Source organism: Protobothrops mucrosquamatus, unplaced genomic scaffold, assembly GCF_001527695.2.
Source record: "Protobothrops mucrosquamatus isolate PMUCROS unplaced genomic scaffold, P.Mucros_1.0 scaffold225, whole genome shotgun sequence".
NCBI classification, from domain to species: Eukaryota; Metazoa; Chordata; class Lepidosauria; order Squamata; family Viperidae; genus Protobothrops; species Protobothrops mucrosquamatus.
This window is the reverse complement of record NW_015386576.1, coordinates 998,706-1,024,715: the sequence shown is the minus strand read 5'-3', so window position 1 is coordinate 1,024,715 and position 26,010 is coordinate 998,706. Positions and strand designations below refer to the sequence as shown.

The window sequence follows — 26,010 nt, the reverse complement described above, 5'->3', positions numbered from 1 at the left end:
AGGTGGTACCCGTACCACATTATAGATGTTATAATGGCTGTAAGTGGAATATATCTGTCTTCCGCAGACCAATTCATAGAAAAGTTAAATTTTTTATTTAAATAAGACAGGAAGAAACAAAAACGAAAATAGGAGGTTTGAACAAATCTGATAAAAAAATATTAATGAGTGTGCAGAAAGCAGAACTTTATTATACCCTGGGTGAAAACTGGTTAATGGGAGCAACAGTCAAATCTTGGTCAACTATTTCATGCCTTACATTGTGATGAGAAATTATCCCATTCATGCAATACGTGAACTGGCAACCTAAAGTGTCATTATCTTCCTGCATCCTTATAAACAAACTGCAAGCCCTAGCCAGTCAATGCTACCTGGATACAGGATGATTGTTCTGGAGACATGGATTGCCCTTCAGCACAGAAAGGCGAACAAAAATATTACAGTCACACATTTGTATTGTTAGACAAAACATAGGAGCAGCCACTTTTTAAATTTTTTAGAGATAAAATATTATTAGGTTAACCTCCTACACAACTCACTTTAGTTTCAAAATTATTTATGATCACATTAAATATATGCTCCTGGATTACTACTGGCTATCAATTTTTAAGGTTTTAGGATTATCTGTGCAGTCTGTTCCATAAATCTGCAAAAATACGTACCAATTTTGATACTAGCTGTGGAGTACAGTAGGGACTTTCTTTCACTGTTCTGTAAGGACAGCTTCTAGTGTATTCATGCACATTAGCAGATTCTTGCCATGCAATTAGTCACCAATCCACATTTGTATATCCCCTTTTACCCCTCTGATTGTACTTTGGCTAAATAAGAGATACAAACTTCAAAGTAAGTAAAAAAATGTTTATTATGCCACCATTTCAATGCATATTACACAGGTTTTGATCTTCAAAATACCCTAGAAACTGAAAAAATTGAAGAATTTAGATAACAGAAATCCTTCTGCAAAATTCAGACTAAACACATGCGAAAGACATACTTTTCTCAAAACACAATTCTGAACAAAGCACCAACTACACAAATATGCAGAATGGTACAACACTTTAAAACTTCACCAAAATATTCTCCATAAAAGGTGTAAAAGTCACCTAATTCACTAGGCACCATTCAACTGAACAAAAATAACAAGTATGCAATCACACTGCGGTGTTTGCAGCTATAAAGTCTTCATTTTCTCACTTCAATAGCGACCTGCAATGCCGAAAGAAAGAAGCCAGTTAGAATTTTGAATCTCTGCAAACCTGTCAAAAGACATTGTTATAAACTATACTATTTGGAGAAATAATACAGAATACTATTGGACACTATTGGAGGCATTTTCCCCTTATGCATAGATTCAGATTTCTTTTCCTATTTGCAAAATGTGCTAATAAAGGGGAAGTCACAATTTGTCAATTTACCCATAAATTGCTGTGCAATTTCCCACTATTTTGTAAATGTTTTGGTAATTTAGAGAATGTGTGTGCATAAATGATACAATGCAAGCAGACTTTGAACCATGCCTACATATTCAAAAGCAAAATGGGTTTATGCACTTTTAACTTAGTCCTTCAATCCAATAACAGTATTAATTTCTATTTGGATCAAAAGGGTCTCTTTAAAATATTACTTTTTAATGAAGTTAATGACTAATTTTAAAATGAATCTAAATTTAACCCAGAAAACAGACCTTGTTGGTGTGTTATTCCAACATATTCTATTTATTGAGATAACATTTGTATCAAGAATATAGGTCCAAAATTTTCACAAAGTCACCTAGGAACCCTTGAGGAACAAGAATAAGTACAAGTACACATGCATATATACCAATGGGGTTCATGGTAAAAGCTAATTAATTTAATAGTTAAAATATTTTCTTTCCAAAACAATGTTTTGGTATCAAAGTGAAGACAATTGAGAATAGGAGGTTCAGTTTAAAGTCAGACAAATACTTGGCAGTATTTGTGCTTTTTTTAAGTAAAAAACACAACTATTATTTTTTTTAATAACAGGACCAGGAAAAAAATATACTTACTAAAAATATTAGATTACCACACTGTCCACTGAAGGAGAAATGCAAAGTTTTCCCCCAATTATGTTATGAGGATTTGTTCTGCAAAAAACAGCCTCCAACTAGTAAAACTACTGCTTTATTTCATTTGGATACAACTGAATTAATTCAAACCTCTGATAAACATTATTTTCGTTAACTGAAGATAATGAGATAATGAAATGAACAGTGGACAAATGAGTTTAGTGAACCAGTATTCTAGAAATACTTTGCAAAACATGTTAGGGCAACACTGCTTATCAAAAGATTAAAGCAGGTAGACTTCCGATTTGCGTCGCAGTGAGACAGGACGCAGGAAGGCAGAGCCCTGCCTTCCGCGCCTGATTTCGCCCTGCTGGGGGCCCTAAAAAAGGCCTAAAATCGCCCGGAAGAGGAGGGGTGCCTTGTTTATTATGGAGAGATGGCGGTCTTTCCGTTCGATACAAGCAAACCCCTCCAAACTGGCAGGGGAAAGACCGGCTACATTCCTGTGGCCAGCCATTATCTGCTGACAACCAAAGAAGAAAAAAGCACTACTCAATACATCGTAAACAGCATGTTTGGAACTGGGTGAGAATATTGATCTTTTCTTTACTATTTTACAACTGAATTTCCTGGGAAAGGTTCCCAAGAAGCTAAAAACCTCCATGGGGGACAGAAACATATAATATTGAAGTGGAAGTAACATAAAGCTAGTTTTAATAATTTTGAGAACTGAGATAATTGTTAAGATTTTCTTTGAAAAAAAAAACCACATTGAGGTGAAATATAAGAAATCAATCTTTTGTTTTAAGAGTGAGAAATGGACTTTGAATGACATCTAGTGGTGGATTTGTGCATAGCACTATAATTTGCCTCCTGGCTGCTTGGTGATTCCTAGCTTGGGAGAATAGCTGGCAATAAAGGAAAATATTTTGGCATGCTTATTATCCTGACCTTCTTGGATTATAAATACCTACTGAGCTTGGACTTTTAACTCCAAGAGCTAGTGGGAGAGAAAGAAAAATTGGACCTTGGACTATGCCTGGCTGGGAGAGACTTTTGAGCTGTTTTCAGAGAGGTTGAACATTTTGAACACTTCGAACATTGTGGATTACTTTGCCTGATTGACAATTTTTGGATATTGAGACAAAGGATTACTATAAAATATTGCTTTCAGAACTGAACCTATATACTTTGGAGTCTATTGGATTTTAAAGGATACATATAAAGACTTTGATCTACTCTTACTGAGTCTGGTGATACTAAAGGATCTTCAGGAATGATGCCTCAAGAAAAAACAAACACCTTTCAGAAAGAAATATATTCTATGCTACAACTAATTCACCAAACAATTGTTGAATGCAAAGAGGACATAAAAAGAAATCATAATGAGACTAAAAACAATTTAGACAATATAAACAAGCAAATCTCCAAATTAAATCTACAACTAGAAAGTTCCCAGAAAACGACTAATAATCCAGAAATCAGAAGATGAAACGGAGGAAATGGATTTAAAGATGGAAGAAATAAAAGAAGGGAAATATAAACGACTATATACAAACAAAATACTGCAAGACTTAGCTATAACAATAAAAATTCAAAGACCTTTTACCCCTTAGCTCTGTAAAATATATCTGATGGCAAGGAAGATTTTAAAAAAGCGATTATAGAGCTGTTAAGGGAAATGTCACAACTTTGGAGACAGGGAATGAAAAGAGACATGGAGGGAGAAAGGAACTGGGAGTTGTTTAAAGAATACAAATGGGCGGAATTCCCCCCCCCCAAAATACCCTACTTAAATTGTCTTCCTCATGCCAAGCAATTTTTACAAAAATAGAAAGAAAATTCCTGGGCGATCTAATTGCCCTGGCTTGGAAAACAACTTGGCAAAGAAAGAAAACTAGAGTCACATTTAAAAAACAGAAGATTTGACCTTTTAGAGTTGGGGCATTATACATTTAAATACTTATTTGAATAAGATTAAAAGAACGGATGACCCTTAGATATAATTAGATTTTTATAATGAAAGATATGATTTAGAATTAAGATAGCATTTTTTTCTTTTTCTTTTATATGGGAAATATGGATAAGAGGATTGATTTGAATAAAACTTTTAGCTATATAAATGTAATTAATATTGAGAAAAATCATAACTGATAAAGTTATTTCAAATACTGATGGGAAATCAAACCTTAACAAGAGCACGAAAAACAGGATATGGATTAATAGTTTAATTCTTTGCTTGTAATACTATTCTTTGTAAAGCATAACTTTCAAATGTTTTGCACAGCTCTTAGTTCAAAGAGTTTATTATAGGTTTATAGCAAAATATTTATATACTGCTATGGTCCACATTAACTCTACTGGCCTGTAATGGCAAAATTTTATTCAGCTGAATGTGTTACTTACGAGGTGAGTAGGATCGAGACCGGGAACGGGATCTATAACCCCCTCGGCTATAATATGGAGATGGTGATCTTCTCCTGCACAAAAAATGTGACAGTGATGATGTGCATATGGATATACACACTAACTTGCACTGCAACCAATAACCTTGGTAGCTACACATATCAAGGATAGTACACAAGAATACTGAATCATCATGGATCCTTCAAATCTATAGTTTGTGTACTATTAAAACTCTAATGATTTTTAACTGAGTGAAATGGTACATCATAGGGCAACAATTTTTGAACCCAGGTATCTCAAATGTTTAATTTACAGAATGCACCCAAAGTCTGGGACCCATGATTTCCTGAGGTAATGAAATTTGGAAAAGTTGTGACTGCTCCAGTACTGGCTGCTGCTGTCATGTGTTGTCCATTTTCAATGTTCCATGACAGTTTCCCAGCCAGTTTCACAATCCTTTGCTCCCTCTCCCACCTAGCAGCAGCCATTTAGCCCCTCCTAAGGAAGGAAATCGGATTTCCAATGCTCCCTGCCAGATTTCCACAAAGAAACTCAATAGAATAGCTATCGGGAAGCTGAAAGTCGCTCCTGCTCCACTGCTTTTTTGTGCACCCTTGGTCATTCTTTTTCTGTTTAGGTAAGAAAATACATTCTGGAAAGATAACCCAAAGGGGCTGTTATTATTAAATGCCACTATTTTTACAATCTGCTTAATAATATTGTGCAGTAGACATCAAATCAGGTAAGCCAGGAAGAAAGTTAGAAGGTTAACCTTAGAGCTAGTTTTTAGTCCAAGCAGTAATGTTATTGCTACTGCATCTGAATTAATGTTACTTGAGTAACATATAAATGAACTACAACTGGAAATTAGAAATGATAAGATTGCTCAATATAATACATTTTAATTTTAAATGTGGCAGAATTGTGTTTTGTACTATAATATGTAATAATGATCTGCCTCCACTTCTTAATATAGCTAGATCAAAATATTTATTTGGAAAATAGGTAAAACAGTCCTCCACCAATGTTGGCTTTGAGGATACCCCTCCATATAGATTTTTACCACTGTCCAAAAGAGATTCCCATTTCACCATTGCTTGCATGTACATACCTGTACATCTGATCCCTATCTTGGGCAGCTCGCCATCCTCCTCCACCTCCACCTCCTCTGTGAAAGAGTAGCAGAATATTTTAAAAAACATTTGTTAAAACAACAGCATCAGAAACAACTCATAACCTGATCTTCCATGAAACTGCCAAGTCTCCTTTTAAAAGCCCTGGCCATAGTATTTTAAGGGGAGAAAAACTCTGCTCTATTTAATTTTTCTACACCATGCCTGATTTTACTAGTAATCCTCACTTAACTGTTCATCCAGAGACCATTCAAAGTTAAAATGGCATGAATAAATAGTGGTTACAGCTGGTCCTTGAAGTTACGGCTTTGCACAGCAACCCCATGATTGTGATCAAAATCTGAGTGCTTGGCAGCCTGCCTACATTTATGACTGCACTACACACTTCAACACTCCCACCTACCCCCCTCCCCCATCTCTGCCCTTTTGGTCTCTCTGCACTTCATTCCACCTACATCTATTTTCCTCAGCTGATTCGCCATCTCCTTCCTCTCATTGCTGACAAGGCAGTTGTTGGTCTCTTGTGACAGGAGAGGAGAGGTGTGAGGTTCCCCCTAACAACTGCAACCAGGATTAATAGAACTGCCATTGCTAAGCGGTGCAATCACCTAATGACTGGTTCAGTTAGCTACAAAAATTCCAATCCTGATTATGGTTGTTACGTGAAAACTACCTATATTCACTTTGTGTCTGAGTTGCCTTTTTTCTAAGCTAAAGAATCCCAAACATTATAGCCTTTTCTTATAAAAATTATGTTGGAGCATTCTATTATTTGGACATATTTAGACTTGCAACTTATTTTTGAATACTCATTAATATATAGCTGAAAAATTCAGTCATAGTATCCAGGAGCTGGCTTTTATCAAAACCCTTGCAAACAGAAAATCAATTCTGTTTAGATTTATAGGGCTGTTCATTTCAAGCACCACGGAAAGCTTACAATATTAAAAAAGATAAAAGCATATAGAAAAAAAGTATTTCCATGGCAATAACTACTGTTTTAGTGTGACTATTCTATCTGTCTGAACATAAGCGATAGTTTGGTATACACACCCTCACACAATAACCAAATATAAGCAATACTTTTATATTCAGACAATCAATTGTTCGTGGGTTATCAGTACAAATGATAAATAAGCAGTTTTAAGCACTGTTTAGTCTTGGTTCAGGCTGGGGCACACTAGAAGATGGTACTGTAGATGACTTAGCATGGAGCTATGCAAACCATCCTGGTTCTCCTAGATTTCTAGGCAATAGAAATCTTGGAATTGGGAGACACTGTAGTGGTTTTTCTCCTTCTGTGTCTAGTTTTCAGTCATGTGTTGAGTGGGAGAAACCTAGCCCTAAGGCCCTGCACATGGGGTGCCTTAAGGCTTGGTCTCCCACTGTTCTCTTTTAACATTTACATGGAACTACTGGGTAAGATCATTCGACAGCACGGGGTTATACATCTCCAGCTCTGGCTGGACTATTGTGGTGGTGAGTAGTGTCCAAAAGTTATGAGGGTCTGAATGGGTTCAATCCTAGCAACTTGAAGTGGCTTTAGATATTTGACCCCCTGCGATCTGCTGCTGTGTTATATTTGACTCTTGACAGTGTAGCACACCTCTGAACAGAGTTGGCAATTTGGTGTACTTGTGAATTTACTGCTTCTACCTGTGAAGCAGGGTGTAGCCATGGTTAGGAGGCTTTTTTCACAGATTCGCTTTGGACACCAATCACATCCATTCCTGGATCAGAAGGTCTTGGCCACTCATACCTTTGTCACTTCCCAGCTGGACTATTGAATCATTGGCCTTGAAAGCAACCCAAAAGTTACAATTGGTCCAGAGTGAGGTGGTACATGCTGCACTGTATGTTCCAAGGTTTGCCCATAATAGACTGCCACTGCCTAGGCTGCACTAATTCCCAGGTTTTTTTCAGGTGCAATTCAAGGTGACAGCTACCACCTTTAAAGTCCTACATGTCATGGAGTCAGGCTGATTAGAGTGAGCAAGTTTTAGGTTCCTTCTCTTAAATATTGCCATTTACTGGTATCTAGGAACTGTGCCTTTTTTCCACAGTAACCCCACTTTGTGAAACTTTCTTCCCCCAAGATCTGGCAGGCTCCCACCTTCTTACCCTTCTAGAAGGCTCTTCTCCCCATGTGCTGGAATAGTGTGAATTTGAAGCCTGGAAATGTTGGAAGAGGGTTTTTCTTGTATTGTTCTTTTTTTTTTTTTTACTGCTATTGAGTCACCCAGAACTGTGTTTCATAAGTTGGGCAGCCATATAAATAAACTACAGTTACGAAAGAAGAATATGCAATTTTATCAAGAAAACAATTATACAGATTTGGGGAGATTGCTGGTACTGTTAAGAAAAAAAAGATGGAGAGGATGATAGAAAGGGGGGGGGAGGGGATGAGATAAACAGGCAGACAGGCTCACCTGTATGATCTACTGTAATAGTCACGGTCATCATAGCCTCTATCATAACCTCTGTCATAATAGTCTCTCCGTCGGGAACTACCACTAAATGAGAAGTATATATATAATATTAGAAAGACAAATGGACATATATATATATATATATACACACACACACACACACACACATATATGAATGAAAGTAAAAAGCATTAAATGTTTCCCATTTTTCTATCAAATACTGCTTAAATAATATAGTATATATTAAAAATATAACAACATATAAAATACTTCAATACCAGAAAAATTTGTTAAACCAGTTATATCAAATTTTACATTATGAAGGCAATTATATTACTTGCAGTCACATCTTATCTGCTAACTTTCTTTTTTTCCCTAGATCATTGTTATATTTCTAGATGAGAATGATTTTAAAGCTTTTTGCGGGTCACACAATGCGCTAAATACATAATGAAACAACTGCTATGTGTACTATGCTATTAATGTGGCTTAAGAAATCACATTAATTCTTCCTACTCAATGCCGTATTTGCAGACTGATATGCCCTCAACCTTAAGTTTTAAAAATATGAGATTGTCAATGAGAATCAGTTGGGGAAAGATATATTACAGACAGTCCTTGACTTAAGACTGGTTGCTTAGCAACTTTTCGAAGTTACGATGAATTTACCTCAGGGTTACTTACAACCCAGATTCAAAGTTCTAGTGGTTGGGTCATGTGACCAAATTTCAGTTGTTTGGCAATCAGGTCGCATTGATGACTATTTGCAGTGTCCTGCAGTCACATCACTTGTTTTACAATCATTTTGCCAAAAAGCTGGCATATACTTCCAGTTTTTGGCAAACCTGATCCCATATTGAACCATTGGTTTGCTTAATGACTGTGGCGGTCGCTTTACGATGGTGCAAAAAAGATTGTAAATCAGGTTGGTTATATGACTGCCCTATTTTATGATAATCACAACTTATGATCGGCTTCATTATGGCCGTCAGTCGAAGACTACTGTTACTGCAGCCAAAACAGAATGTTCTATGTGTCTCATATTCACATTTAAAACATAGAAAGCTACAATATTGCTCAATAAAAACTAGGGCTGTGCGCTGATTCAGGTTTAAAGAACACAATGTAACTTGGAACATATCTAGGCAGTCCATGTAGAAACAGTCAGAAATATATCTTTTTCTGTGCTAACATGATTACTCATGTGCATTCCTGAAAGAGATTCATGTATTGGAGGCATCTAATAATTTTCTCTTCAAATACAGTTCTGAGTCAGCCTTATGATTGACTGGCCTGCAGCTGCATGTTGCCTAATCTGCCATGGATAAATCCATCCATAGCTTGTTTATCATGCTGTAGAAACCAATACCTTTTTCATTTCTGATTTGCTAAATTAATCCTTGGTAGAACAGCTTATGGTTTGTTAGTTGTATCCATTCATAAATCAGGTGTAAGTAGAACAACATACAACAGCATTCTGCTTGTCAGTTGTAGGAAAATATTACAGCTTGATATGTTGTAAAACTATAAAGATTTTTTTTTTTTAAAAAAAGGTAAAGGTTTCCGCTGTCCAGTCATGTCTGACTCTAGGTGGTGGTGCTCATCTCCGTTTTCTAGCTGAGAGAGCCAGTGTTGTCTGAAAAGGCTTCTGTGGTCATGTGGCCAGCATGACTATATGCCAAGGTGCAAGGAACACTGTTACCTTCCCACTAAACTGATACTTATTTATCTACTTGCATTTGCATGCTTTTGAACGGCCAGTCGAACAGAAGCTAGGGCAAGAATGAGACCTCATCCCGTCGCACGGTACTTTGGGTCTCACACTATTAACTGTCTGGTGGCTATGCCCAGCATCTTGAGCCCTAGGCCACCTGAGCCCCTTTCACACAGACTATGAAATCCGGATGGCAAAAAAGAATGAGACCTGTTTTGCAATATAATATCTTGTTTTTTACCAATTGATTCTTTCCTTCATGCCTCCCATATAATCTTTTTAAGGCTGAAAGACTTGACAGAGGCAGTGAGGTTTGGAGCATTGTCCTATAAGTAAGGACTTAGTATCACCACAACACATAGCATTGTGTAAAAAGATTCAAATGTAAAATATTTTATATCTGAAAAATATATGTGTGTGCATGTCTATGTCTGCAATGTGCCCATACACAATCATTCTCATATTTCAAATACCCATGATAATGATTTCCTACTTATGGAAAATCAATGCCCATGGGATCACCATTCTCAGGACTCTTAGCAGAGACTGTAATCCAGTGTCTAGAAGCTATAGCACTCCCACACACAGCCAAAAGTATGGATTTGGTATGTAGATGATACCTTTGTCATAATGAAAGCTAGAGAGGACACTTGAAATAGTCAACATCTTCAAAGGAGTAACATTCACTGGAGGAAAAAAACAATAACATACTGGCCATCAGCAGTGGAAATGGCAGCAAACTGAAAAACAGCCAAACTAATAACCAAACAAGTAACAATTCAACCGCCCACAAGAGGTGCTATCTAAGAACATTATTCAGACAAGCACAAATGCACTGAAGCAACCCAGTACAATTTCCAACAAAATGGATAACTAAGCAAATTTATCAAAGAGTGCCTGACCACTCAACCCACTACAACACAACCAACATAAGCTATGAAAAAGACAACACTGCCATTCATCAAAAACATCTCAGAAACAATCAACACACTATTACAACCACACAGAATCATGGTAGCACATAAACCAATGAAAGCCTTCAATACATCTTAAGTAAACCAAAAGATCCAGTAGCCCAAGGGGGGAAAAACTGGAGTCATCAATAATATAGTGTAAAGACTGCAACGGCCACTATATAGTCAGACAAGCAGAGCACATCCATGAATATCAACTAGCCTGAACATATGATGAAAAGTCCTTAATTTCACAAAACATGAAGAGACATAACCACGGTTTCAATTAGGAAACTGAGCTACTTAGATCAAGTTAAATCCAAAAAGTGCTAGGGAATTCCCAGAGGCTTGGCACTCAGAAAAATCAGCCAATCAATAACACAAAATTATAAATAACATTGACATTCTATTCAAAAGTAAATAAAAAAACTAAAAAGGAAACAAAAAGCCCAGAACACCTCCTCGCCTGCAATCAACATGCAGATAAATCAGGGATTAGCACCAAACAATCAAGCAGTAACCAATAGCCTAGTCAAGGAAATACCAAGGAGAAAATACCCTCACCAAAAGCTACTGTATGTAAAAGTGGTCAAAGTGCCCCACTCCCTTTTAGCACTGAAGATGGTTATGAATCATGTGAAAATAATCAACCTAGCTCAGAGAGCACAAGGACTCCATTGTATTTTCTAAAACAGTTCTGCAAAAAATGCAAAATAACTTATGTTTAATCATTATTTTAAAAAAGTTTAACTGATTTCATAATTCTAGATTTTGTATCAAATTTGAATATCTGGTACAGAATGTTGGGTTCTATATTCAAAACTGCCCATGTATAACATTAAACATGGAATTAATGTTGGAAACCTTGACCCAATGAATTAAGATACAAAAACTTACTAAGTAGGTCTCCCCATGTAAATTCCAGGAGTAGGTGTGTGGGGCCTTTTTGTTATTGAGAAATCAACTCTGATTCTTCTCCCATCAAGCTCCATTCCATTGGCTCTTTCTTTTGCCTAAATGAGGATTAAAAATAGATTGCAGAATAAATTAACTTACGGTAATCACAAGTAGATATAAATGTAATAGCTGGAGTGGAAAGCCTATCAGAGTAGCTTTAACAATGTTGTAATACCACCCATAGTATCTACTTGAAAAAAGTGCCATAACTTATACAATTTATTTGATGAATTTATTCATCATAGCCTGGGTCTTATTTTCATAGAAGTTGTGATTTGTCTGTCATGAAAGCAGGCTAAGATTATGTTTGATGTAAGAATAAAACATTTTGTAATACACAAAATTATTTGTGGCACAACTGAACAAAACAGGATAGAATCAAATAAGAGTACAAATCCCTACAACTACTATTAAATTACTGAGATTACCTGACCAATAATCTTCTCTCATTAACTTATTTCACAGAGATAAGAATAGAGAATTATGTGGCTCTTTAGAGAAATGTCATAATAAAGGTAACTTTATTCTTTCTCTATTCTCTGTAACAATTCAAATACCAGAGACAATTAAATATGCACTGAAATTACTTCAAATCATAAAATTCAGTGGACAACTGCACTGTCTTAAGGTAAAATGAGGGAGTAACAGACATGGGCCATTTAATTTAATGGAGGACAAATAGAATATAAATATAGTATGTACTGGTATGTGTAAAAAAATGCAAAAAGGAAAATCTGCGTGAACAAAATTCTTGATGCTTGTAGCATACAAACTTCAGTTGTATTCTCTTTTAAAAGTATATGTAGCTATAACATGAATCTATGTTCAGGAAATATATTCCTTTTTTATTCTGGAAAACATCTGTTTATACAACTTTAATTAGCATAATTTTACACACATTAATATAATTCAATATAAAGACAATTCCTTACCTCCTTAGCATCATCAACACTTTCAAAATAAACAAAAGCAAATCCTCTAGAACGCCGAGACTGTTGGTCATATACAATAGAAACATCAGCAATTGGACCATATTTGGAGAATACTTCTCTCAGATCTCTTTCTGTTGTATATAGGCTTAATCCAAATACTCCAAGACAACAGTTTGGGTCTGGATTTGCCTGTATAAAAAAGAAAAGAAAAAAGAAAAAAATTCTCATAAGAACTCAATGTCCTATAAAAGTAGCAAAAGCTTTTCAGGTACAATATAAAATATTATCTATTTGATATTAAATAATTAACTGCCTTTTCTAGAGTAAAAAAGGCAAACAGAGAGTAGAACACTGTCCAAATCTCCAGAATTTTCTGATGTAGGCTCATTAATATGCAAACTAAATTTAGAATACACTAACAAGTACCCGTAATTATTGGGAACTTGTGATTTCTCATGCTTAACATGGTTCACTTTTGTATTACTAGAGCATGTTTCTTTTGATATTTGGACATTAACAAACTTCCTTTTTTCATGATACATTTGCTCACACATGAGATCTCTTCATCCATGAAGGATTTAAATAAGTGTTTGTTAATTAACAGGGACACTTTTGGATACATAATACAGAAACATGTTTGCACTGAATAAAGCAATAGTACATGTCTCTTTAGCTCAGAGAAGGGATTTTAAACTAAAGGTCCAAAGACACTTGTGATTAGATTTTAGAGTGTCCATGGACCTGTATGAGAAAAAAAATACAATTTTATTTTCAATAACCTATAGCTGAAATGAATCATATTTTATCAATTTAACAAATTAAGAAACACATATATCACTTTTTTAAAAAAAATTGATAACTGTATTTGAGTACAGGTAGTCTTTGTTTAGCAATCTTTGCAGGCACAGTGTTGACAAAAAAGTACAACCAATCCTTCGTTTATGACTGTTGCAGTTTTGTACAGATAGTCTTGACTTATGACAATTAGCACAAGAAATGTATTGCTAAGTGATATGTCATTAAGTAAACTGTGCCTGATTTTACAAATTTTTCACCAACGTTGTTACGTGAATCACCATGGTCATTAAACAATTCATGCTTCCTCCACAGACTTTGCTTGTTGGAAGCTCCCCCGAAAAGTAATCAATGATAATCACTTGACCCCAGGATCCTGCAACTGCCATAAATACATGCCAGGTGCCAAGTGCCTAAAGTTTGATGGTGATCGTACGTGCAAGGATTTGGCAGCAAATAATTTTTTTCAAAATCAATGTAACTTTGAATAATTGATAATTGAATGATGATAAATCTAAGACAAGTTGTAAGGCAAAGGAAAGCTGAAGATCACAAGCACAGTCTTACAACTGTTTTGCTTAATGACCATCCCAATTGTGATTGCTAAATGAGGACTATCTGTATAAATAGTTTTCCCTATAATACAATCTACAACCATGTATCTTATATTATGCATTTAAATAAATTTTCTTAAAAGAGCTCTATAGGTTTCAACAGATTCTCAAAGGGATCCATTGCCCAAAGAACTTAAAAATCTCTGAATTAGAGGATTTTGTGCAATAGTTTTCTTACTATATTTCTACTGAAATTCTTCATGACCTCTGATTAGTCAGTGGAGAAAGTATAATTTGACACATTCATTATAAACTACATTTGTATTGGTCTTTTAACAAACATAGGTTTGTTTATACAAGACATTTTTGTTAGTACATGAAATTTGGATAGAAGTGAATGTGTTTTTTTTTGCAGTGAATCATTAAAATCACTACAATATATAACTATGATCATGTTTTCCATCTTAAAATATATTAAACTATATAATCTATACTCATTAAGAGTTAAAAATATCTTAGCAAACTTTAAAGCAATCTGAAAGATGTAAATTAAGACATAATAACACAAATCATTAGTATACAATATCTATTTTAAATAAAAATTACTAAATACAGTTAGCATCAATGCAACTTAACAATTACATTAGCATTATTTACAATACAATTATAACTTTATAAGATTTCTGGGTAATTTGAAAACTTTAGAACCTCCAAAGACACACACAGCTGAATTATCTCTGGTCAACTGCTGCCATCCCAGCCTTACTCTGTTGCCAACATGACGCCGACGAGTAGACATAGGAGAATGGCTGTGACTATGTCGGCGACGATAGTCGCGGCTATAAGATCTGCTTCTTGATCTTCTGTGGGATCGAGAACGTGAACGTGATCTTGTATAATGTCTGCGAGAACTTCTCCTTGATCTGGATCTATAAAGCATGAAAATTAAAAATGTCATTGTGAACGATAAGCACACATCTTACATCTTATTAATAGCAGACTTATAAAATTGCTACTATATTAGAACTAAAATGTACAACCTCTATACGTATGCAATGCTCCTATCAAAGAATGGAGACTGTAAGCATCTTCCTGGAATTGGTGGAACCAACATTTTCAACTGACTCAGGAAGAATATTTTTTGGAATTAAAAGGCCAAAAAACTGAGTTCACAACATTTCTAGTTACATAATCCTCTGGGAGTTGCTCCCAAAAAAGGATGGGAGCAAAGGGCTAACAGGCACAATAAAAGCTATTCAGGTCATACTGGCTAATTCTGAAATAGATTTTACGTCGTACCTGAAGATTAATAAGGAAGAAATGAACCAGTGCACAAAACATTTCAAGTACAAAATCAAGAATTCAAATGTTCCAAGTTCACAACAAAAATCCAATGTTTGAGTTTCTAACTCAAAGTCAGTTATAGTAGGGCACTCAAATTGCTTAAAGTTTTGATCCACTGCAATCTGGGACATTTGATTAGTCCAAGCTCAGGGTATTTTTCTCATTCTGTGCACACCTTTAGTAACATCAATACTGCAACCAAGGTGGTGGTCCTGTGTTGCCTTCAACCATACTTCTTATGGAAAGGAAACCTGGAGCATGGACTTTTTTTTGAAGAACTCAGTAGGAAAAGTATATATCAGAAACATATCTGAATTAAAGCATGTTTCTGGTGTAAGTGAATCCAAGTGAGGCATCAGGAATTTCAAAGCAAAAATATACAAAGGCAGATTTTTTTTTATTCATTTCCTTGTTGACATAATATTCTACTATTGGTAGGTTAACTTCATGGACAATTCTGGAATCCATTTCTCTGAGTGGAATGTACATTTGTGTACATATATACATACATGCATGTTTTTTACATATGCTGCCAGATATTCTTTAAATCTAGAGATACTAAAATATTAAACTTTAACCTTTGTGTACAACTAATCCTCAAGTTATGACTGCAACTGAAGCAGGACTGCCAACATTAAGTAATGCAGTTGTGTGAGATCATGTCTTACGACTGCATCGCTTAGTAAAGCAATCGAGATTGTTGTTATAACTCAAGATGTGCGAGTCACTAAGGTGAAAATGGAGAGAGTAAGGCAAGGAGCACGGGATGCCACTGTGGGATGGAGAGGTCCTGGAGGTTTTTATTTCCCAATAGTTAAATCAGAAGGTTCTTTCATTTAGTGTGGATCTTAGGATAGGGGTCTCCAACCCTTGGGCTATGGACTGGTACCAGTCCATGGCCTGTTAGGAACATGGGTTGCGCAAGCGAAGCTTCATCTGCACATGCACAAGATCTAGGTTGTGAACACCACCCCCCGAAGACAACCTTTCTTCTGAAACTGGTTCCTGGTGCCAGAAAGGTTGGGGACCGCTGATGCTGTGGTGTATGCAAGTACAAGCAGACTAGAGAAAGTGTGTGCAGGTGAAGGTGCATCTGAGTGAACAGGGGAAGGAGGACATGGAATAAGCAGGTCAGGAGGGAGACTTACCTGGGCAATGTGATCTTCCTTGCTAGATTCCCCACTGACTTTGCTTGTGGGAAGCCAGCAGGAAAGGTCACTAATGGTGATCAGGTGACCATGGGTTGCTGTAATCAGTTGTAAGTATGAGTTGGTTACCAAATACCGGAATTTTGTTCATGTGACCATGTGGACATGGCAATAATCGGAACTTCAAGGACCAGTTGTATGTTCTTTCATTCAGCATCATCGTAACTTCAAATGGTTGCCAAATGAATGGCCATAATTTGAGAACTACCTGTAATGAACTCTAGAGTCCAGTTATATTAAGATCCAGCTACGTTATTTATTTGCCTAGCAAAATTTTAATCACCCATTGTCTCAATCAAGACAAGCCATATTATCCTTATGTACAATACAGCAATTAAACTCACTAGGGAACCCATAGTAACTAAACAAGATTTAAGTAACAATTGAGAATTAATGACTGGGGGACCATCTGAAAATTTTAGCACTAAATTCCAAGATCACTAGAATTAAAAACAAGCTTGCAAACATACATCTCATAAGGAAATAATTGCAAATCACTCATGTTAGCACTGCCAAGAAAACTACATGAATACAGTCACTAAGCTCAATGCAAGAGCATCTTACCTGTATTTAGACAGCCAATTAACATTTGAGATAAATTTAACAAATATACTTCACATAAGCTTACCGAGATTCAGATCTCGATCTAGATTTTGACCTAGATCTCCTTGAACCCTCCTTGGATCTGGACCTAGCAGGGGAGTGCCTTGGAGACTTGCCAGAACCATGAGCACTTCCACTTCTGGAAGCAGAACGGGACTCCTGTGTATAGAAAATGCATAATTTAGTTTAAGTTCACTGTCTTTAGTATTTTAGTCTAAAGAAGTTCTGGTGAAAAATAAAGTTCTTTGTCTCCATTATGTGTCCGGGCAGTTGCCACTAGAACTGCCTAGATTTAGGATTTTTTTTGCCTGTTAAGCACTTTTGTTTTAAAAAAAACCCTGCATGTTTTTTCTTCTATTAAACAAATAATGCATGCATGCATGTTTATCAAAATATACAGGGACACATAAACAGACTAGTAATTACTTAGCGTAGTGCTTTCAGATTCCAGATTACTTCTTATCTTAACTTCATTTTTATTTCTTTTCTTCATTCTTCCGTTTCAAATTCTGACTTCTTTCATCTTCCCCACTTCACACAAATTGCTCAATATTCTATAAGTGGGACTTCTGGTCTGATAATTAGCATGCATTCACTTTCTTTTTTTTCAAATTTCAGCTTCACTTATTCCTGAGCTTCAAATAATTCTCATTTATAAAACTTGTCAAATGGCGACTTCCGCATTTTCCTTCTTCAACATTAACCTTAATAAAAAAAGAACAGGATGAAGAATATTTAAAACTCCAGGATAGATATGTAGTGTCAAAACTGAAACTAGAAAAAATGCTATGTGTTTGCACGGCTTTTAATTAGTATGCAGTTTTGTTCTAGTACTGTGATGCAGGTTTATGATTGTATTTTTTTAGAAAAATGTCAATTCAATTGATAATGATTGACCAGCTACAAATTTTCTTATTAGGCCTATTTTAGATGTCCAAATAGCTGAGGACTTTTTCATATTTAACATTTAGAAATTAGTAATGTATTTCAAAATCACGTATTTACATAATTCCACTCAACTGAGCTATTTTTAATAGAGATAGAGTATATGTATAAACTTAAGAACCTTATTTCTCAATAGCATATGCTTTCATTTCTTCAGCAATTATGGAGAATTCTATCATAGGTAGGAGAGCGGTCTTAATCTATGACAGCATTAAAAAAAACCAGTAAGCCCCTAGCAGCACCTTTTTGACTAAAAAAGAATCACTGAAAAGCATATGCTTGTGTGAGCTTTTATGAAATGCAGCTGATGGACTGAGACATATAAAGCTTATTATAAAAGCTTTATAACATTTTCTTAAGTCAGTAAAGTGCTGTCAGACTTCTGATATGTCACAATGAAAATTTTATGCTAAAAATTAATCATGACAACAGAAAATACATTTGTCTTAAACAATATATTTTCCATATTATTCATATTTTAAAATTTGGTAGCTTTTATGTTAAATAATTAATACATATTATCTTAGAACAAATAATATCTATCTAGTTCCTACAATATTTGCAACGACAATACAAAAATACTATAATACAACTGTTGCTGTACCATATACAAAATACAAATGTAACATCACAGGAACTCTTAGGACAATTCAATCAGGACATTATCATGTTATAAAACTATGTGCGTTCTCATGCAACATTTCAATTTTATCACTCATTCAGCACTGACAATGGCTAAAACTACAACTTATTACTGCTAAAGGCAAGTTCATAGATACACAGTCTCACCTGAACTTCTTGGTATATCTCTTTCTTCAACACCCCAGACCCCATGAAAATAGAAAGAAACCCCAACTCATAAACCTTTGGTACATAATGCTTATTTGAAAAATGTGACCTGACAAAGTCTTCACATTAGAGCTGGAACAAATATTTTTTTAAAAAAAATAGGATCTACCTATTTACAACATTTGTATAAGTTTTTCATTTAAAAAAGAATCCTGAAATCTCAAAGCTTTTGTCTTTAAAAAAATGTACAATATATAGTTTAAATGAAGTTCAATATTTCATGTATTTTCTAAACAATGGTGCAAGATTTTGTAGCAAACTACATTTACAATTACAGCAAGTATTATTTATACATTTTCATTACAGGGCCATATTTTTTTTCATAATGTTGGGGTTTTGTTTTATCACAAATGACTGCAAAATAGCCCTATATAATATTTACTATATCCAGCAGTCATGACAGATTGAGAATGTAGTTATGGGAATGGCACACAAAAATAATTCAACTAAACTGGAAAGTTACTGAGCAAAATAAGAGTTTATTTCCATGGAATAAAAATGGAAAATCTGTTAAGTTATTAACATATGTGTTAGAGAATAAATGAATCATTGTTTGTTTAGACAGAGTATGCTACTTACTTTTCACACAATTACATTCCAGTAACTAGTAGCCTGAGCTTCCCTCCAAATATGGAGTATTTAATGTTTTGTACTATAGTGTCATATAAGCTGCATGAACTGAAATCATGGACATAATTTATACAGGTAGTCCTTGGGATACAAGAGGTCACTTAACGACTAAAGTTATGACAGATGCCCCCAAACTACATACAAACCTGTTTCAATTATGAAGATACAGCGGCCCTGCAGTCATTCACCCTTATGACCCCACCATTGGGACACTGAAGCACACCTCCACCCCATCCTGCCCTGATGTGACCCACAGCCCTTGGGCCTGTTGCCCATGCCTCTGCTGGAAGCAACTGCTGTTTCCCACATGCTGACAATCCCTTGTGGCCTTTGAAGCTTTCCCATAGCCTAGCACAGTGGTGGCGAACCTTTTAGAGACCGAGTGCCCAAACTGCAACCCAAAACCCACTTATGCATCGTCGAGTGCCGGGTGGGTGTGGCCCATTGGGTGGGCGTGGCTGCGGTGGTAACGGCAGACTGGATGGGACTAAAAAGTTCAATCAATCAATTCCAACTTTGCAAGATCTTTTTTTTCCCGCGAGAAGTTAAAATTGACTGATTGAACCGTTTTTTTTTTTTTGCACACGGCGGCGGAGGCCTAAAGCGAAAAGGTTTTATAAAACCCAGCTGAAGGCCTAAGACGGGCGACAGTGCGCGTGCCCACAGAGAGGGCTCTGAGTGCCACCTCTGGCACCCGTGTCATAGGTTCGCCACCACTGGCCTAGCAAAAGCCATGAGGATTTGCAGTTTCTCAACAGCTAGCTAGGAGAGGGTTTGCCATCTCTTAACAGGCAGCTGATCAGCCTAGAAAGCTACAAAAGGTTAGAAAACCGGTCTTTGTTTTGTCCCAGAAAAGCAAGAGCATCTTGGTAGGTGGAAATGCAATGGCAGAACCAAGGAAGAAAGGCAGGCCCAGAATTCTCCTTCCACAGTTTCTCACTGGCAAGACAGACAGCTATGAAGTGTGCATATGTGGGAATCAGTAGGAGGCATTGGGGAAGAACAAGTTCCTTTTCTCTGGGTCCTTTCTCCTTCCCTTCTGGAAGCAAGTGCCATTTTGATAGGCCCACAATTCATTATGGGTACTCTGAAAATGGCATTTGCTTCCAGGCTTTAGCTGTGCAGTCTAGGGACAAGGAGGGACAGAACAGCTTGCTCTCGTTCCCAATGCAACAGAGTTTCCAAAAGGTCTATGTCAGGGGTAGGCAACCTTGGCTCTTTTATGACTCGTGGACTTCAACTCCCAGAATTTCTGAGCCAGTTGAAGTCCAAGAGTCATAAAAGAGCCAAGGTTGCCTACCCCTGGTCTATGTTAAAAGGTGAGCGATCAGCAGGGCATGTGGGACCCCAAGGGACAGGAAGCAAAGCAAAGAATATCTCAGGGGGCAGGCCTTGAGCAGTCTGAGGCAGGTGGACTAGGCCAGAGGTTTTCAACCAGTGGTACAGGTACCACCTGTGGTACATTGGCACCTGGCAGGTGGTACGCGACCATCCTAGAAAAGTGGTAGCGGGGGAGGGGAATGAGAGCGTCGCTGGGTGGGCAGGCAGGTGTCTTGCTCTGCTGTGCCATTGTAACTTCGAACAGTCACTAAGCGAACTGTTGTAAGTTGAGGACTACCAGTACTTCATCACTTTTTTCTTTCTTTTTGGTCATCAAGTTTTTGACACCTTGCTAGGCAACTGGTGGTACTCGGATATTGCCATATCCTAAAAATGGTACAATGGGTGAAAAGGTTGGACTAGGCCTCCCAGGATTACCCTTACTCCTGAGGTACCCCATGCTCCATTTAACAATCCACAGGTTCATTTAATGATTGCACTGGGCAGGGAAGGGATGGCTGGTTGTAATTTGATTCAGTTCATTTAACGTTTGTCCCAAACTTACAACTATAATGAGCAGGATCCATTACGGTTATAACTTGAGGATTACCTATATTTAGCTGCAGGCAACTATACAATTCCAAATGTTATAATTAAGCTTGTTTTAGGAAAAAAATGAATTAGATACTACGTTCAGCTTGACACTGAAATTATATATCAAATATATATCTCATGGGAAATGTAATATAAGTCCTAAATTGGGATCTAGGACTCAGATTCAGAATGACTTAATTCACTATATGCACCCTGTAGCCAAAAAGACCTTTTTCAGCTTTGGCTGGTGCACTCAGTTGTGGCCATTTCTCAAAAAGGAGGCCCTGAATATAAATATTTGTGGTATTGATACCCATTGATCGAATTACTATGATTTGTTCTATAAAGGGTTGCCCTAGAAGACTTCTAAAAGACTTCAGATGATGCAGAATGCAACTGCCTATGAGGTAATGGCCCAGACATTTTACTGTCACATTACCCCATTAGGGGATTTGCATTGTGATAATATGTAAGTACAAATAAAATGTCAGATTCACATGCATTTTCTATTTGGATGGAAGAATGGTATTATATACAAATCAAGAAACCAAGCTTTTAAAAATGCTAGTTTCTCCTTAAGCAAGCTGCTTTTAAAGCATAATTTGGTATCTTAAAAAAGAATGCTAGTTGATTTCCTAGGTTTTTAAAAGTGAAAAGTTCTGCTTGCAGTCATCCATATAGCTTAGTGCTAGAAGACAGTACTTACTGGAACCAATAAACTATTAGCCTTGTTCCCAAACATGGCTAATATTGGAGATAGTTTACGGAAAAGCAAGATTTACACAGAAGCAGTTTTGCAACAGCATTCATAATGTTTGACTTTTGAAAAGTCTAAAAATGTTCACTGATCAAAAAGATTACCTATTTATGCTACATGAGAGCCAACAAATGCATTCCACATAAAAATAATCTGCTTTTAAAACACATTCCCTCTTTCGTTTTGGCAGCAAAAGCTTTCTAGAAACCAGTAAAGCGTGTTCCTCTAGAATCTTAATGGTTTTCAAGCTTCATGCAGATTTTCTTCCACCAATGTGATTCCCAAGTCAGAACAATATCATTGAGTAAAATATGAAAGATAAAACTCTGTATAATTTATGTTCAAAATATGTATGTCATTTATTCATTTTGCTATTTTATGAAAATCCACATGCAGAATAGCTAAGCACAACTAGTAATCAATTTTTAAAATGAAAAATACCGTGAGTTGGCTGCAGTAAGAAATCCCAAATAATTCATGGTATACACATCTCAAAAACCAAGATCATGGTCGTCAGCAAACAACCCGTTAATTTACCACCAATAAATTGGGAAGGAATACCATTAGAAAAAGTTGAAAGGATCACACACCTCGGTTCTAATTTACATGAAAGCTGGGACATGACCACTGAAGTAAAGACAAGGATAGAGAAAGCTTGAACAGCATTCTTCAAAATGAAAAAGGTCTTCTGCAGTCACGACATAAGCCTAAGATTGAAAATCAGGCTTGTCAGATGTTATTATTTTTTCTATCCTGCTCTATGGAGTAGAGCAGTGATGGCGAACCTTACTTTATTAAATCTGGGAAGAGATCAGTAATTTCATAATATACTGTAGTGTGATTGCTTCCTACATTAGGGAAGTCCTGAGCAGAGAGATAATTATATAACTTTGTTTTGAAATTCAGACTATAAGCACTTCAACATTTTTTTTAGTCTGCTGTCTCAAGGAGTGTTAAAGATTTAAAAATATTTTGAGGAAAAGCTCAAGCTATATTAAATTTTCAGTGATAAGTTTACAAACTTTTAAATTCTGATTACATAAAAAGAACATGTGAACCCCTCATCCTTCTGTCTTCACAGATCTGGCACATCCCTTTCAGTTTAACTCCCACACTGAGTTCATGACTTCATAGTTTTATCCCATCTATCCAGTTTCTATGCTTTCATTTCCACATTACTCCTTTCCCCAACATTTATCTAGGCTCTTGCTATACTAATCTCTACCTTGCAGTTAACTGCACCCACAGCTAGCAGCATGTTCAGCAATTTTCTCCAGGAGATAAAACCTTCCCATTATGCATTTCTTTGTCTTGTCTCCATTTATTTAAGAGTGTTTACCATGCACTGTTGCTCTCCAGAATATTCGCAGACCCATTTTGAATATATTGACAAAGATATCCTCCTTTCCAGCTACATTGAATGGGGTTGTTTTTTTTAAAAAAAAAGCCAGAATTATTTTTCTGTGAAGCAAATCTGAATTAGAAATATTTTTCCAAAAGATAATCCTCATACAACTATGCAACTAAGTTTTAAAAAATCCACAGAATTTAGTGTAGAATTATCTTTGGAGGCTGCTCTGATAGTATAAAATACATTTCAATCATTCAGCCTAAAGTCATAAATTGTGAGTCAAACTGCAATTAATTTGCAAACTTAATAAATTAACTTAATGAAGAATTGAATATATATTTCTTAAGGACAGCAAACCTTTTCTTTATTTCACTGCATGTTACTAATTAATTGTGCCAAAGGTGCTTTCCAAAAGACAACTGTACTTTCTTGGGTTTTTTCTTTAAAACATTTCACTTCTCATCCAAGAAGCTTCTTCAGTTCTAAATGAGAAGTGAAATGTTTTCAAGAAAAAACCCCCAAGCTAGTTCATCTGCCTTTTGAAAACCACTTTTAGGACAACCATGATCTGGATGACTGAGAATCTCCATAGACATTACTACTTAATGTAACATCACTTAGCTGACTCTACTGTACAATATATGGGCTTAGAAGATCAATTAGTCCCTACCAGTAGGTGTGATGCTGGGGAAAAAATCTCAAGAGCAAAATTATGGAACAATTTATGCATTGTTGTGGAGAAAGCTATATTGATATGTCCACTTAACTCAAGTTTGGCTTCAGGATACCTTTGTCTACTTTCAACTTATTATTAATTAGCTTCCCAGGAAAGGAGTGTTTTTAAAAAAAGCAAGCAATTTTTTCTTACTCTATAGTTTGATCTACAGCAGTGACATCAATGCAAACTTAAAACTGTAGTGCTAAAACCATGCCTATTAGGAAAATCTACTGCAGCCAATTTTACACAGTAAAAGTAGTACTCATTTATAGGCATTTATCATAATATGTGCTAAATTATATTGTACTACTGAATGCAACAGTCATATAATATTTAGGATTCACAACTACAAACTACAATAATCCATAAATTAAATTTTAACGGATTAAGAATGATGGATACTATATATAAACATCATTTTCTTTGCCATTTCACCCCACTTTCTCAGTACAGAAAACAGAAATGAAAATGTGAAAAAAAACCGAGTGCCATTTTCTTACTCAATTTCTCTTTCTGAATCAGCAATCCAATTTGATTAAAAACATTAATATACCATGGCTGGATTAGAGAATTCCTAAACATGGACCTGAACAGATTAGTTGATTTGTATTTTCCAAAATTCCAGACTCCATTCTCTCTTCTTTTGCACAAAATCTATTTTTTTGTCATGCAATTTTCAGTTGTTAGAAAAGTTGCAAAATGACTTCTCCTTCTGTAATGTTGAATTAATGAAACCCTCTATAAAGCAGCAGCCTAATACATTAAACACCGTATCGCAATTGATGTGCAGCCTTTGCGCACACCTTTTTTTCTGCTTTGTGTTTCAGATTCAGCTATATTAAACCAATGCTTTTATTGCCAATTAGCAGATAAATCAATATTACACTGTTTGAGAAGCCAATATAGTTTGAAATAAAAATTTCAGCTTTTTAAATTATCTACTGCTTCGGCGAAGCCTCACTTATTCTGTGCCCTTCTATTCCACAAACACTAATAGGATATGTTACGTTTACATTCAAAGAACCCATATTGAAAGTTATTGTTCAATGTGTTTTTTAAGAAAACTGTGTGTGCTACAATACAGCTATGCTGGGGTTTTTGGTGACAAAAGCTTTTCCGTTAACAAATCAAATTATATAAGAATTCAGGGTGCACGTGTGCAAGAGCAAAAATTTCGAGCGAAGCTGAAACACATTAACACGAAACGGCGAAAAAGAATGAAATGTCTATCAGAGATGTCTGGATGCAAACACCGGGGATAGCGCTTTGCCATTTGCAAAGAAATCAGCTCTATCGCATTCCAGCGAGGAAAGGTTGCCAATCTTCCGCGGCCATTTTGTCCCCGCGGCGGCGCGTTCCTGCGGGTCAACTGCCCAAGATGGCGTCGGGAGAGGGGCTCACCATAGAGCTCCACGTCACAGCGCGCCCTCTCTACAGGAAACGATGGGCCATTTTCTCGCGCCAAATCAAGCCGATTCAGGCTAAGGGAGAGGACGTTAGGCCGGAGGATGGGGCCGTTTCCCCATTCAAGATCTTTCCCTCTTAGCTCCACGCCAGTCCCAGAGAAAAGGGAAGTCAAGATGCCTTTTCTTTAAAAGAAAAAAAAAACCGAAAATGCGTATTTTCTCTTTTCATTAAACAGGCTGCTTATGCCGCGCTCGCAAGCACTGTATATTACCCGCTCGCCGTAGTTCTGCTCCCCGCTGTCGCTCATTCTCCCGCTTAGGAGCCGTGGACGCCAACCGCGGTTTCTAACGCCAAACCGTCTCTTCGTTAGCCTTCTCCG

The 26,010-nt window shown here is 36.3% G+C and overlaps 1 protein-coding gene across 4 annotated transcripts; it reads right to left on the bottom strand.

Moving 5' to 3' along the window:
- Positions 1–856: 856 nt before the first annotated feature.
- TRA2B (transformer 2 beta homolog) lies at positions 857–26,010 on the bottom strand. 4 transcript variants are annotated; one of them, XR_001548842.1, is made up of 10 exons: positions 25,903–26,010; positions 17,086–17,219; positions 14,672–14,834; positions 12,557–12,745; positions 11,565–11,680; positions 8,001–8,084; positions 5,550–5,606; positions 4,439–4,512; positions 2,033–2,110; positions 857–1,209 (listed from the first exon to the last, which is right to left on the bottom strand). XR_001548842.1 is itself a non-coding variant. In XM_015814144.1 (9 exons), exons 1-9 carry the CDS (start codon positions 25,936–25,938, stop codon positions 1,199–1,201), a joined length of 906 nt encoding a protein of 301 aa, XP_015669630.1. In that variant the 5' UTR covers positions 25,939–26,010; the 3' UTR covers positions 857–1,198. The 4 variants fall into 4 exon arrangements, 3 of the variants coding, with proteins under 3 accessions (XP_015669630.1, XP_015669631.1, XP_015669632.1); XM_015814144.1 differs by lacking the exon at positions 2,033–2,110 and having other exon boundaries at positions 14,630–14,834; XM_015814145.1 differs by lacking the exons at positions 857–1,209; positions 2,033–2,110 and having other exon boundaries at positions 4,431–4,512; positions 14,630–14,834.